The sequence below is a fragment of the Mustela nivalis genome (genome assembly GCF_964662115.1).
Source record: "Mustela nivalis genome assembly, chromosome: 8".
Taxonomy (NCBI): Eukaryota; Metazoa; Chordata; class Mammalia; order Carnivora; family Mustelidae; genus Mustela; species Mustela nivalis.
The window spans coordinates 100,482,047-100,496,811 of NC_139027.1; the positions used below are offsets into that span (position 1 = coordinate 100,482,047).

The window sequence follows — 14,765 nt, forward strand, 5'->3', positions numbered from 1 at the left end:
TTCCACTGCCAGCCGGTCTCCACTGCCATTATTTGTGGGGGCCAGCAATTCCTGGGAGCTGTTCTTCTGTGACATTTACTTGCATGTGATCCCTCCTTCACTCCTCCCACAGCTCTCTGAGGTGGGAACAGGTCATCTCTGCTCCGCAGAGACGGGTCTGAGCTAGAGGCAGACACCATTGTGGGCACCACCTTTCCCTGTAGCTTTGCCTACTTGACAAATGGAAATGCAGAAAGCAGTGCAAGGTCTCGGTGGAAGCTCTTCTTCCAGAAGTTTCATTTCCCAGAAATCTAGAAAAGCCACAAGAATGGTGGGGGAGCCCTCAGTGTGTCTTCCACAAATGTTCATGGTCCCTTCTGGTCTACTGAAAGGGCCTGTTGTCCGTGCTGACTTCACACATAACAAACTGACCCAGAGCAGATGTCTGTCTCTGGATAAAAGGTTAAGGGGTCTCAATCAGGACCGTGAAAAGCGACTATTGTTGGGTTTTGTGGTTTACTTGAAAAAATGAGAGGACAGCTTCCCTTTTAAGCTTGACTTCTAAAACTCCTTGGCTCTGTGCGAAATATTAACAGAGGAGCTCGATTCTGGGGGTGTAGAAGGACTTAGGCACAGAGTTTTGATGGAATAACTAGAAAACTAATGAGTCTTTGCTGTGGTGCAGTAATGAACCATAGAATGCATTTTGAGAGCAAGAGAGGGGCCTAAGGATTTGAATGAAATTCAGTAAACACCAGGCTCACAACTCGAGCTCATGTTTCAACCTCAGCTGACTCCCTCAGTTTTAGCATGAAGTGGGGGACCTGTTAAACCTGTAGCATTTATTCAGATTTGAGTGACTTCAGCAGGGGATGACCTTTGCATGGTCACAGTCCCCTCGGCCTCCCTCATGTACCTTTACCTGCCTGGTTCCTATCTGTGTGGGTCCTAAAGACAACTGAGTTTGATTTATACTTTAAACCTATTTCCCCCAATTTGAATCTGCTTTGGATTAGTACAGTTATTTCAATTTCCCATCTTGGACCCCCGGCATAAAACTGAAAAGGGGGCAGGCGATGAAGAGGAGATACCAAGCCCAGCAGTTTAGTCCATATGGCTCACTGCCTGTATACCTGGCTTCAGGCCAAGGGATCCTTGAGTCTGAAACTTGCTGGCCACAGCCTAGCTGTGTAACCCATAGCAGGTCATTTTAAATCTTTCAGCTTTAGCCCCCTCATTGATAAAGTCAAAACTGTAACAGTAGAGTGTCCTGAATGGCTCTCATTATGGTTAAGGGAGGTGGTTCATACAGCTGGGGCTCGGCACATGATCTGTGCTGCCCAAGATGGTGGCCTTCACCATGGGAACCTTCGAGGGGCACAGGTGCTCTCAAGTGGAATTGATAACAGAGTCGCAGGACTTGACCATGAAGACAATAAAACACAGTGAGGTTAAGCTGTGCCCCCGCCCTTGTCCAAGTGGAGCAAGGGAGAATCTAGGATGGATATCTGACCACTTTTTGAGCATAGATGCTAACATTCCACAGCTCCCGTAAGGACTCTCGTGTTGAATGAAAGAACTGAATTTGAAGTTTCCCAAGTATTTCATGATTGACATTGCAGAGTCAAATTTCTTGCTGAGCATGGAGACTTTGGGAAATGTAGCCTAACTTCCAGTCAATTATCACTTTGAGAAAGAGGTTTTGGATATTAAAGGGGTGTGTTTGGACATCTTATGTCTTCCCTTTACATTTGTATAACAACACACGCACACGTGCGCACACACGTGCACACATGTTTAGTGAATGGCTAGCAAGTGTGGGCAGAAACTAAAGGAATTCAATGTTCATTCTTGAGAACAAGTAGATAAAACTCAGACCCAGTTTCCAGCGGACACTGTTAGCTGGAAATACAGTTATGTGTAAAAAGGAGAAAGAAATCTGCCTCTCCCAAAAAGATTTAAATAACACACTTTTCCAGAAGTACCACGATGTTCGTGCTCGCATGCTCCCTAGCTTGTTTATAGGAAGTATTGTTGGCCTTAAAAGTAAAACTGAAAAGGAGACTGTAGACAAAAGTCTAAATGATCAACGACTATAAACTGCTTGTAATTTTCAAGGAATAACTCACATATCTATTAATCACTCTTACCTCCTTGGAGGTCAAGATCTGGCGTAACTCTTTCCTTAGATCAATAAAACGATCGTGAAAGAGGGCCATGCACCATGGCTCCATGAAGTAGCTAGGGAGGAAAGAAAAGATTCAGTTAGCTGGAAACCCTCTCATTACCACTAATAAAGTATTTACCTGCTTTTTTGCCTTTATAAATTACAGTTCTGGCCCCTTTGCAATCGTTTGCTCATAAAATGCCTCGTGGAACAGCCTAGCCAATCAATTTTTTAAATGGATGTTCCTGATGTAAGGCCAGGTTCCATAATTACATTTAAAGTGGTTTAATTCAGAGCTGGGGCAAGACCCAGCGAAGAATCCTGATTTTATCAGAATTTAAAAGCCTGAAGACTTGTAAAGAACGGTGTCTCCATTATCTGCCCTCATTTGAGAAAAACAGATTGCAGGATTAGCTGAACTGCTGCATAAACAAATTACATTTGGGTAGACAATGACACAAACGTTGTGCATCATTAAGATCTCAGGATTAATAATGACCAGAAAAACAGGCCACCTCGGTGTTCAACATGGTCTCCGTACAATTGCACTGATGCTTAATTGAATCTCTTTTTAGGAGAGCAGCTCTTTTGGTGTTTATATTGGCTAACTCTTCACTGAAAACTGTTTGAATAAATGCTTTCTTACCCGGAGAACAATAAGGTCCTCCTCTATTTCCAGGCGATCGCTGAAAATCTGATGCATTCTTGGAGGACCAAGCACATTTATTGGTATTTTAACTCTTACTTTATCTTAACGCCAGGTGTCTGGGAACCAGAAACCTCACTTCTTCAGTGCTGGGGACACACCGGTCATGTGGGTTTCCCTCTTTTCTGGATGTGTTTGTCATGCCCATTACGGCTAATGGATGTCATGTGTGCATACAGGGGAAGAAAAAACTGGGGCCCACGTGCAAACGAGCACCTTCTGTTTCCCCAGACTTAAAGTTAATTCTTAGAGAAGAGGTGATGAGTCCCAGGGACCGCTGAGGCCACAAAGGACAAGCATCATGACAAGTCTGTGCTACGCTAAGCATGGCACTAAGCTAGATCAGTTATTACCTATCACCTATTTCCTTGGCCAGAATGTGACCAAATTTCATGCTTAATTACCTCCTTTGTTGTTATTCGTTCAACTATTAATTCCACTAATATTTATTGAACATTCACCAGTGCCCAGCACTGTTCTGGGTGCAGAGGAAACAGTAGGAACCAAAAGAGACATGCATCCTGCCACTGGGAAGCTTTCCATTCAAGTGATGAATAGTGAGTGAATATATAGCGTGTTAGATAATGAGAACTGCTTAGGAAAAAAACACAAGTCAGACAAAGATGTTGGGGGGGGGCAAAGGAAGGCTCAGGGAGTAAAGACCCGAGGGGAGGGAGAGAGGGAGTCACGCAGAGATCTGGGGGAAGAGCTTTCCAGAGAGAGGGAACAGCAGGTGCAAAGTTCTGGAGGCAGGAGTGCATGTGCAGAGCACTCAGGAAGGCAGAGTGGAGAGAAGAGGGGGAGTGGTAAGGGGTGAGCTCAGGACGGGATGGGCGGGAAGGATGCTCCCAGGGGAAGGAGTCCAGTCCGGACTATGCTGTATAGTAGTCTCCCCATATCTGCGATTTCACTTTCCGTGGTTTCAGTCACCACGAGATGAGCTGTGGTCTGGAAGCAGGGGATCCCGTCCTGACGTGTCGTCAGAAGGCCAGCAGTAGCCTCACACTATGTCTTAACGCCCGCTCCCTTCACGTCCCTTCACCTGGTCATGCGGGCATCTCCCGTCATCACAAGGAGGGCGATTACAGCATGATAACATTTCGATAGAGACCACATGCACATACCTTTTATAAAGTAGATGGCTGTAAGTGTTCTGTTATTATTTGTCATTGCTGTTAATCTCTTACTATGCCTAGTTTATAAATTAAACTCTATCGTAGTTATGTGTGTGTAGAAAAAGCCAGTGTATGCAGGGCTCAGTACCACCCCTGGCTTTAGGCATCCACTGGGGGTCTTGGAAGATATTCCCTCCGGTAAGCGGGGACCACTGTCATTACTCTGTGGCCATCTAGCTCAGCACTTGCAAGCGACAGGTATCTCCCAGAGCTCCACGAATGAATGAATGCACGTTGCCCGAGTACATTATATACTACCAGGCCCTGATCGGTCTTCCGTTAGGACAGAGGCAAGTTCTGCCAAATTAAGAGGTGACAACTCGGTAAAGTGCCCCAAGACGGGCAATTTTATGAAAAAGAGAGCCTTGCTGGGAAGAGAGGGAAAGACATAGGTGAAACCAGGATTTCGGGATGGTCTTGCTAAGCCCCACAGCAAACAAGGCTGAGGGTGTCAGAAGGGCACTTTGTGGAAATTTGCTGGAGGAAATCTGCTTGCCTCTGGAATTGCTCGAGGCCACCTAATTTGTAGTGAGTGGAGCTGAGTTGATGGGAGTTCTGGCTGGGGTTCTGGGCCCCTACAAACCCTGGCCAACGTCCAACCTCCATTTAATTCCTGGAGCAATGGCATTGGTGCCCAGCTAGCCACCTCGGAGAGGATGAGCCCAGAGGGGTGATGTTTTGACACGTCTTGGAAGAGTAGCTTTCTGGATCAAAATATCGATTGTAGCCTATGTCCAGACACTAATGCACAGCCTTGCCTGGATGGTCCCTACTTCAGGGAATTTGGGATATGCAAACTTGAAACTGTCATAATTCCTAAGTGAGGAACCAAGGGGTTCCTTTGTATATTTTTAAAATCTTTTATTTATTTATTTGTTTATTTATCCATTGACCAGAGCGGGGGCGGAGGGCAGAGGGAGAGAGAGAGAGGCAGGAGAGAGAATCTCAAGCTGACTCCCCACTGAGCGTGAATCCTGACTTCAGACTCGATCCCAGAGCCCTGAGATCATGACCTGAGCTGAAATCGAGAGTTGGAAGCTTAAGTGAGGGCCCCACCAATGAACCCTTTTAAATTTTTCCAGTGTGTTTCCACCCTCTTGATCTCACGGTCTACAGCCACATCCTTCTAGGTGCCACATCCTTAGTCTCTCTGCCTTTCTCAGCCTGGCACGGCCCTGTGCCCATAACCCAGGTCCCGCGCAACATCTTTGCTCCATGCCCTCCCCCCCGTCTGCTTTATAGAGAGAACTCTGAGGAAACTCCACTTCCAGAAGGTCCCAGCCCACCCACCGTCTAATGCCCACATTCCATTAGCCTCTGTCCACAGAGCCGCGCACTGCTAGCTGGAGAAACCCATGATCCTTCATCTTCTGAAAATGCAGTCGCTCAGCCGCTCTGTACAGTCCCTGACGCGAGGGAGGGTGGCGTAGGGGGAGGACGGAGGGGAGGCACGTAGAGGAAGTTGGGTATTTTTGCAAAGTTTTTCTTTGCTGCCTTTGAAACTCTCCATGACTCTCACACCAGTGTCCAGCAGAAAGGGCACCTGGGCATTTGATGACTTCTGGTCATATCACAGTACCTCGAACAGCTTGCAGACCAGTGGTCTGGGAGACCTGAAATCTTATTTCTCTCACACTTCCTACCATTGTCTCCCATCAGAAAACAATTTGGGACCCTGGTCCAGAAGGTGACAATCCCTGTAGCGAACTATTTGTTACCTATATTCCTGGAATTCATCTGTGACAGCCATTTTTACTTATAAAAGGGAAAGGTTTAAGAAGTCTCTATGGCTTTTCTTTCTCTCTCAAGAAAGAACTTCTGGGTTCCATTTAAAGCGAAGTGTAGTAATGAAAAGAGACACCCTAGAAGCCAAACCAGTCGGCTGACTTCTGAAGGCTCCTTCTCAGTTTGAGTGCAGCTTCATGCGATGGACATGGGGTCATGAAATGCTAAGGCTCCTGCCGCATGGGGGCAGGGGGAGAGAGCTGGTGCACCAGCAAGAGGAGGAGTGTGTGGGCCCCTACCCTGCGTGGAGACCAGCTTCTGCACACCTGTCTGTGCCATCAGATTCTCACAGCCTGCCACCCGGATCAAGCTAAAGATGCATGAAGTGACATTCTTAGCCTGGGGTTAAAACAACGATTTTAGACTTGGGTGGACCCCTGAACAGAAGTCCCACTGGAAGGTCATCCATTCCTTTTTTTTTTTTTTAAAGATTTTATTTATTTATTTGAGAGAGAGAGAGCACAAGCGGGGGAGAAAGGGGCAGAGGGAGAAGCAGACTCTCCGCCGAGCAGGGTGCCAGATGTGGGACTCGATCACAGAACCCTGAGATCATGGAAGGTGATTTCAACTCTGATCAGATGGAATGCAGAAATGAATGGGATTTAAGAAGAAAATGACTAGCAGATAATCTGCAGTTTCCAATAGTCCCTTTGATTAAGAGAGGAAAAAGTGTACTCAAAAATCTACCCGGAGAAGAATCTCATTTGCAAGGTTCCTCCTCAGTGCTTACAGAAACTGCTTCTTCTGGTAGTGATTTTTAAGGGCTCACCAGATGACCTCAGAGCAGCCACTATGATGAAGACCCCTGTCCCTTTGTTCCCGTTATGGGCTGTGGTGCTTGGTCATTTTACATTCTTAGCCCCAAGTAGCTCTGTCTCTCTCTATAAGCCACTTCCATACTCCCCCAGACCTTGTTTGCTTCTGGCAAATTAACATGTTTTAATGAATACGTTTTATTTTTAGAGCAGATTTAGGTGTACAGAAAAAGTGAGAGCAGAAATGCAGAGTTCCCATACATTGGCCCCGCCCTCGGTTTCTTCTCTTAACCCCTTGCATGATGGGTAAGGCACATTTGTTCCAGTTCCTTCCAGTTGATGAACCAGTATTGATACATTGTTCTTTTTTTTTTTTTTAAAGATTTTATTTATGTGACAGTGACAGAGAGAGAGACAGCGAGAGAGGGGACATAAGCAGGGTGGATGGGAAACGGAGAAGCAGGCTTCCCACCGAGCAGGGATCCTGATGCAGGGCTCAGTCCCAGGGCCCTGGGAGCATGACCTGAGCGGAAGGCAGAGGCTGAATGACTGAGCCACCCAGTCATTTCATTACTGATACATTATTCGTAACTAAAGTCTGTAGTTTACACTGAGGTTCATTTGTCTGTCCCGGTGCACATTCTGTGGGTTTGACAAATGGGTCTGTCATATAGCCACCACGGCAGTATCATACCGAAGAGTTTCATGGCCCTTAAAGTCTCCTATGCTCTGCCTATTCATCCCTGCTGCCCTCTGAACCACGGGCAAATTAACATTTTAGGAAATTGACTTGAAGAGAAAATGGGGCTGTGTAACAATTTTATAAAATTTTTTAAATAACCTTATATTCCAGCATTTCTCTCCAAACAGAGTAATATTCTCCCATCACAGAACACAATGCCTCTCCAACTCCCCAGCCGCCCCTCAGAGGCAGGGCTGTGGGGCCTGAGTTTTCTAAAGTGCTGCATGTGGGCATCAGCTTAAGATGAAAGCAATTTAGATTTCTCTTTTCTATAATGCACAGGGGGCTCTACTTTTTAGGGGAGATTTTTAAAGGCAGGCATTATAATCTACTTGCTAAAAATCCACGTGCCCTGTGACCAAACCAAACCAAACCAAACACATGTGTTAAGCTGGAGTGAGGTTTGTTCCCTAAGAATTTCCGAAGCTGATTTGTTGTGGTTGAAGGATGCTGAGAATGTTAATTTGCACACCCTACTCAGGCAAGAGCATCTCAGGTGGGTGAAGGCATCCCAATAGCAGGCTATCTGAGTCCTGATTCCCTCCAGCAGGGGCTAATATTTTTATTCAAAGAAGGCCAGTACAATCTCATTATGGGAAAGAATGAAACAGGTGTGCATTCCTTTTCCCTTTCCATTCTGCATAGGAAGGACAACGCCAGCCGCCAGCCGTAATGGCAGGGGCACCCAACTGAGCATCTCCTATGCTGACCCCTGCAGCTGTCCTGCCCCTAGTTCCCCATTTCCCGATGCCTTTTTCTTTTTATCCCAGTTGCGCCCCTTGTTGCTTATGTAATCTCAAGCTGGTTAGCTTTCACATCTCCCAGCCTCGGTCTTCATAGCTGTACAATGGGGGAAAAGGTGGTTCCTTACCTCAAAGACTTAGTGTCAGAATGGGAGCAGACGATCCGTGAACATGGTTGGCTTTATGACCAGCACAGGGAGACAGCTCCATTTGTATCGTGTGATGATGATTGTTCTTACTTATATCTTATTGTATATATTTGTGTAAGCTACCTCAGATTTTTCTGGGATGAATTTGAGACGAAATAAATGTTGTTTAACTGGAAGAGAGTCTTTTGCAAATTTCTCCTCGGGGACTGCTTTTCCTACCTTCAAGGGCATCTGCATTAACTATTTTAGCTGCTGTTTTACGGCAGCATGAATTTTAGCTGCACCAAAGGTAAGAGAGACTTCATAACAAGCCTTCATGATGTTTGTCACACACTAAGGAGCTCCGTGGGAATCAATAAAAATAAAAACAGTTAAACCAAGGCCTCGATATATTTTTTTCTTGTCTGAACTGATGAAGCTTCAGTAAAAAGAGGAAAGATGGAATTTCTTGCTTTTGCTGGTTTATTTTGAAGAGGGAGGCAATTAAAACAAAAGGGGTGAACTCAGTGGCTCGTGGGATGTTATCAAGATGGCGGTCAGGAAAGCAGGCTGTGGCCAAGGTGCAGACATGTCAAGGCCCAGCTGGGCCAGATTGTCTTCTGACCTGTCTGCCTTTTTGCCTAACTTGCCAGAGCAAACCTGTCTTCTTATAGAAAGAGGGTAGATTTTGTATACTTCAGAGTTGTCCTTCTATTTAAGTTTACTGGTGAAAGCACAGGGGCCACGCTATCTGCCCGGACCCTTCTCCACAGCGAGCAAGTGGGTCTGGCAGTCTCTTATGGTGCCACCCGTGACCGCAGTCTGAGCATGGGGACGAGTCTACTCTATCCGGCGCTACACGTCTGGCCTTTTGTTCCATCTGTGGCATTTCCTTGCACATCGCTGGTTTATTAGGGGCTGCGTTAATTGAATTTGCACAGTAAGTCTAGTGCCCTGGAAGTTGTCTAGCTATTTACACTGATTTGTTATATAGATTTAGGCCGAAGAGTATGAGGCAAGGTTAGCATTTAATGCTGCAGCAAAGGGAACGCTCTAAGTGCTCAGCTTCACTTCCTGTGTCCCTCTCTTGTTATTCTGTGTCTCTCTTCATAGAAAGCACAACCATTTTCCTTTAATTAGGCTGCAGAGAGCACGGGCTAGCATTAGGCCACTCAGCCACTCAGCCACGCTCACGGACGGCCATGGCCATTTCCTATCTATTTTCTGTAGGAAAAGGGAAAAAAACGTGTATATATGCACATATAAGCCCCTGCAAGTCCGAGGGTTGGGGGAACAAAGGAACCAGGTGGAATTACCTTTTGTGAGACTGAGGTCACAAGAACTAGCCAACACCAGAAAAACAAGGTATTGTGCTGCCTCGTTATTCCTTTGGTTAAATGAATTGCCCTTTTGAATTTTAAAAGAGTGCTTAATAGAAATATCACTCACTGGTACAGAATATATAGCACGTTTAATACACATTTATAGTAATTCAGTAATTAACACATGTTTAAAATAATTCTTTTTTATGGGCGCCTGCGTGGCTTAATCGGTTAAGCATCTGCCTTCAGCTCAGGTCATGATCCTGGGACCCTGGGATCGAGCCTCACACAGGGCTCCCTGCTAAATTGGAGGCCTGCTTCTCCCTCTCCTCCCCCCTCGTGCTCTTTCTTTCATGCTCTCTCTCTCTCTCTCTCGTGTAAATAAAAAATCTTGGAAAAACGAATAATTCCCTTTCATAACGGGCTTTTCTAAGTAACATGTTTATTTATTTATTTTTTTGACTGAGGCTTTTATCAGATATAAGGAGAAACTACAGACTGTTCCTTCACTTTGTCACTCTTACATTTTCAGGTTTGCAGTTTCCAAAAATCAAGTATTAAAATTTGACAAACAGTGGGGTGCCTGGCTGGCTCAGTTGGTGGAACATGCGAACCTTGATCTCAGGTTTGTGAGTTCAAGACCCACACTGGGTGGCGAGCCTACTTAAAACAACAACAACAAAACCAAAACAACAACCAACATAGTCCCAGTTCTTACTTCTCACACACACAATAATGAGGGTGATGGATTATGACCCATGAGATAGTATGAGACTCTATTAAGTCCACACTGATATGGACAAATGAAAACACACATGAAGGAGAGGGATAGCTCTACCTTACAATCAAAAGCTAAGTGCTACGTGTAGAATGAATGAAGGAGTTGCAATCTCTCCCCATGACACCAACACAGTAACAGAAATTTCCAGCAAGAACTGTTTATGGGTGCAAAAACTAGTGGGGGAATAAAAGGATAAAAAAACAGAACATCACATGGTCTCAAAATGCCACTAATTGATTACGAAAGTAAAAATACTACAAAGGAACCTACAGCCTCCACCCCAGCCGCAGGGCCACGGTTAACAATACAGTGAGAGGGCAGATCCGTACCGTGTGCCTCCTGAGAGGCTGCCCTGAGAGGGACACAAAATGGCACCCGTGGTTCGCTGAGAAGGCATCACCTGACAGGAATAATGAGGGAATGTCAGACAGACCCAAAAGGGTAGACACTCTACAAAGAAACAGGCTGTGTTTTTCACAGGTGAAGGCTCATGAAGATAAAAGCCTCAGGAGCCATTCTAGACTGGAAACGATTCTGCAGACAGAACTAATCTTAGATCAGTAGGGAGAGGTCAGTGGGACAATTGGCAAGACTAAGACTGAAAAGTCCATTTATACCATATTCATGTGGTTTTTAAATGTTGACAATTGTCCTATGGTTATGGAAGGATGTCATAGTCTTAGAAGTGTATACTGAAGGATCTAGAGGGCAGCGTGTCTCTGCACTCTACTTACAAACATTAGGAAAACAATTATGCCTTCCCATCCATAAAGTGTGTGTGTTTGTGTGTGTGTGTGTGTGTGTGTGCATGCACGTGTGTGTGTGTGTGCGCGAGTGTGCATGTGTATGTGTGTATGTAAAGACAGAGAGGGAGAGAAAGAAAGAATGATACAGCAAGGACAGGAAATGTTGACATTTAGGGAAACTAGATGAAGAGTATGCAACTTTTTACTTTGTTCTAGTTGTGTAGACTTTTCAGAAATTTGACATTATTTTGAAATAAAAATTTAAAAGAAATCACTAATTGTTTAGCCTCTTGATTGTGTCACTGTGAGTAAAGAAATGGCCAAGGAGTTAAGTTTTCAGAGCTGAGCCCACAGAAGTTCCGTGGCCAGACCTTGCTTCTGAGGGCTTTATATACCACACACTGAGCACAAGGGACAGGGAAATATAAGGAAATGGCTGGGTCCATCTGGTCGCTGGTGGAAAGACACTCTTCACTCTCAGAGGGGGATATTGTCTTTCTTCATCAGGAAATCCTAGAAGCTCCCCCACTTTTTTTTTTTTTTTTAAGGAACAGGAAGACATATGAGATGATAGTTCTTGGAGACCTTCCTGTTTTGTAGGTAAGAAAACAGAGGTCCAGAGCAGCCCCTCCCAATACCCTAGTTGCCCAGTCCAGGAGCCACCAGCCACCAGCCACACGTGGCTATGAGCACTTGCAATGTGGCTGGTCCCAACTGAGTTGTGCTACAAGGGCTAAAGAGACACTGGGTTTTTAAGACTAGTACAGAAAAAGAGAGAACATAACACATCTCAACGTGTTTATATTGCTTGAATGCTGAAAAGAAAACAGTTTGGGTATAGTGAGTTGAATAAAAATATATTATCCAATTAATTTCATCTCTTTCTCTTTATGATTTTCACGTGTCTACTAAAAAGTTTCAAATTACATACAGGATCCATACTATATTTCCACTGGACAACACTGGTCTAGAGTTGAACAAAAAAATAAAAACCAGCGTTTGCTGAATGCCTACGGGGAGAAATATTCCAAATGCAAAGACAAAGATGCCGTGAGCCTTACTGTCAGAGGCTCCCTGACAAGAAGAGGCAACAGACATACGAAAGCTAATGATAATAGTGGGCGACAAGTACCCTAAGAGCATGGACAAGCTCCGGTGATAACCCGCAGGGAGCTGATTACTGAAGCACGGAAAGGGACTGGTGTTTGCCGAGGGCGTGCCAGGCAGAAGGAAGAGCGCGGGGAGATGTGGAGGCAGGAAGCTGCCCAGGGGGTTCTGGGCAAGACGGTGCAATGCGGGTGATGATGGGGGAGGGAGGGCGGTGGGAGAACAGGGCTTGTCTAGGAGCCTTAGACTTTTATTGCATAAATGATATAGAACCATGGAAAGGTTTTAGGCCAATGAGGGGTGTAGACATGCTATTTATGTTTTTGATCTGCTACACTGGACTAGGATACGGCCAGGTGCCGAGGGGCTTGCTAAACACTGCTGTGATGGCTAAAGGGAGTGGTTGAGGGAGATGGAGGAGGGGAGGCATGGGAGGGAAGGGGCATGTCTTTGCCCCTGGGTCCCACCTCGGGAGACGAGGTGGCCAGCGGACTCCGGGAATGGGAGGAGGATGGGTGGTGGCAGTGATGGTGAGCTCACTCCACGTTTCACACGGGGTAGAGGCAGGCTACTGACGTGTTGATGTCCGGTTGGGCAGGATGAGCAGATGAGAGTCCCAGGAGAGAAGGGGTGGCCTGAGGAGATGACAAGACAAAGCCAGGGAGACACCAGAATATTCCAAGGTGGCTGGTGGGACAGCGGGAGCGGAGGGACAGACTGGAGCAGAGAGCCATCAGAAGGGACAAGGACTACAGGGAGGGAGCCAGGAGCTCCGAGCAGATGATGCCCGCTGGGAACACGCGGTGACCATGGGGCGAAGTTGGGTTTCTGTCTTGCTGTGGCAGGGAGCGAAGCGCCGAGGGGTGTCTGGGTCAAGGAGGAGCTGGGGTGGGCTTGCGACGGAATGTGGGCTTGAGCGGGGAGGTCCCTAAGAGGCTCAGGGTGAAGAGCAGCCATCGGTGATCGGCTCTCCTGCTAGTTTCCATGCAGGAGGCAGGAGACTGAAAAACAGGGCTGGAGCTGTCGCCCGCAGCCGCTCATGTGTTTCGCAAGACAGGGAGGGTGGTGGTCCTGGCTGCAGCATTCTGTTCTCTGTCCTGTCTCCTAAGGGGGACACACGGGCCTGGGCCAAGCACAGTGTGTCCCGGCTGAGCCTTGTTTATCACGGATGTGGGCTTCTGGAGTGACGATTCGCTTTCTCAGAGTGGAGCAGGAGGCTGAGGTGAGAAGGGAGGAGTCAGTGGCCAACAGCATCAGCCACTCCTTAGGCTGCAGGGTCCCTCGCGGGCAACACCCTCCATCCCTCACTCCCTTTCCCTCCATGCCACCCGCCGTCTGCCTACTTCTCTTCTGTGCCCGAGAAGCCAAAGAAGGATAGGAAGAAACTTCACACAAGCCCACTGCCGCCCCCCGCCCCGTCACATTTACCCTGAGATCTCTTCTGTGCTTTCAACACTGCCCAGTGATCCTAAACCCTGCAGAGGTCAATTCACTTTTTTGACCTCTGAGATGACTTTTTCTCTTTCCTCAGCCATCCAAGTCCCCTTTCTGCTTGACGGTTCTCAGCGGACTCATGCTTGATTGAGAAAACAAGCAGTCGGGCACTGCCCCATCTTCTTACCCGGAAATCCCCGCCCCCCCATCCCCGCCAGCCTGTTCTCCCCAGTGCCTCTCCCTCTGTAGGTGTTAGGATGGGAATGTTGTCCCAGCTCTGCCACAGGCCTGCTCTCATCTGCATCTGTTCTTTGCTCATGAACACGTGTCATCTCTCCTCCCCCTGCCAAATATCCCCCCCCCGTCCTCTATTCAAGCTGACCTCCTCACAATTTGGCTCTATTGACTGCATTTCTAGTTTCTCGGGTAACATCCTCTCTCTCGAGCTCTTTCCAAGCTCTACCACCTTAGAAGCAGCCCTTACAAAAGCCAAATCTGGTGACCAATTCTCTGTCCCCAACTTACTTAGCCCCGCAGTGGAATCCAACACAGCCGACCACTACTTCTCTCTGGAAGCTTCTGGGAAATCCCACATCGTGTTCTACTTTTTGAGCCACATTTCCCGCTGGATATTTAATGTTAGGATACTTGTCTCTTTACTCTGAAGTCTCTGTCCCCCGGGGTGCTCATGAGAGGGACAGGGAGGACAGAAGGTAGGCCAAGGGAGCAGGAGGGGCAGGGAAGGAGCTGAGCGAGAATGGGCCTGAACTGCACTGTGGCTTCAGCCTGGGTCCAGGGGGAGTTTTTGGAGTGTGAACTACATCACAGAGGTGGCTGGACCTTGAGGTAGGGGAGGCCTCTTAGAGCCCGTGCCTGTCATTGGCTGTGGTCTTCTCAGGAAAGAGCAAAGCGTCCCTTTCTGGGCAAGGTGGCTCCTTGTTCACTATACCGCGGGGGTAGCTGGAAGTGACAGGCCAACATTCACACGCCTGGGGGATGGGGACAATGGACCAGTGGAGGGAGGAAAGGGGACCCCACAATGCCCACTGCTGAGGTAGATCGTGAGTCCTGTTTGGCCATGTTAAGTTTGAAGTTCGAGTCAGCAGTTGAATACTTCGCTTGGAGCGAGTCTTGTACACTTTGATGCTAAAATGCATCCCAAATCTGACCACTTCACGCTGTATCTACTGGGTCC

The 14,765-nt window shown here is 47.0% G+C and overlaps 1 protein-coding gene across 10 annotated transcripts in view; it reads right to left on the bottom strand.

Annotated features, from left to right (window-relative positions):
• CFAP61 (cilia and flagella associated protein 61) overlaps window positions 1-14,765 on the bottom strand; it is a gene marked incomplete at its 3' end in the record, with an annotated part of 282,754 nt that overhangs the window by 6,181 nt on the left and 261,808 nt on the right. For all 10 annotated transcript variants that reach the window (XM_082745398.1, XM_082745393.1, XM_082745389.1 and 7 more), the window contains one exon: window positions 2,130-2,220. In XM_082745398.1, the coding sequence (XP_082601524.1) occupies window positions 2,130-2,220 (91 nt within the window). The remainder of the gene's footprint in view (window positions 1-2,129; window positions 2,221-14,765) is intronic.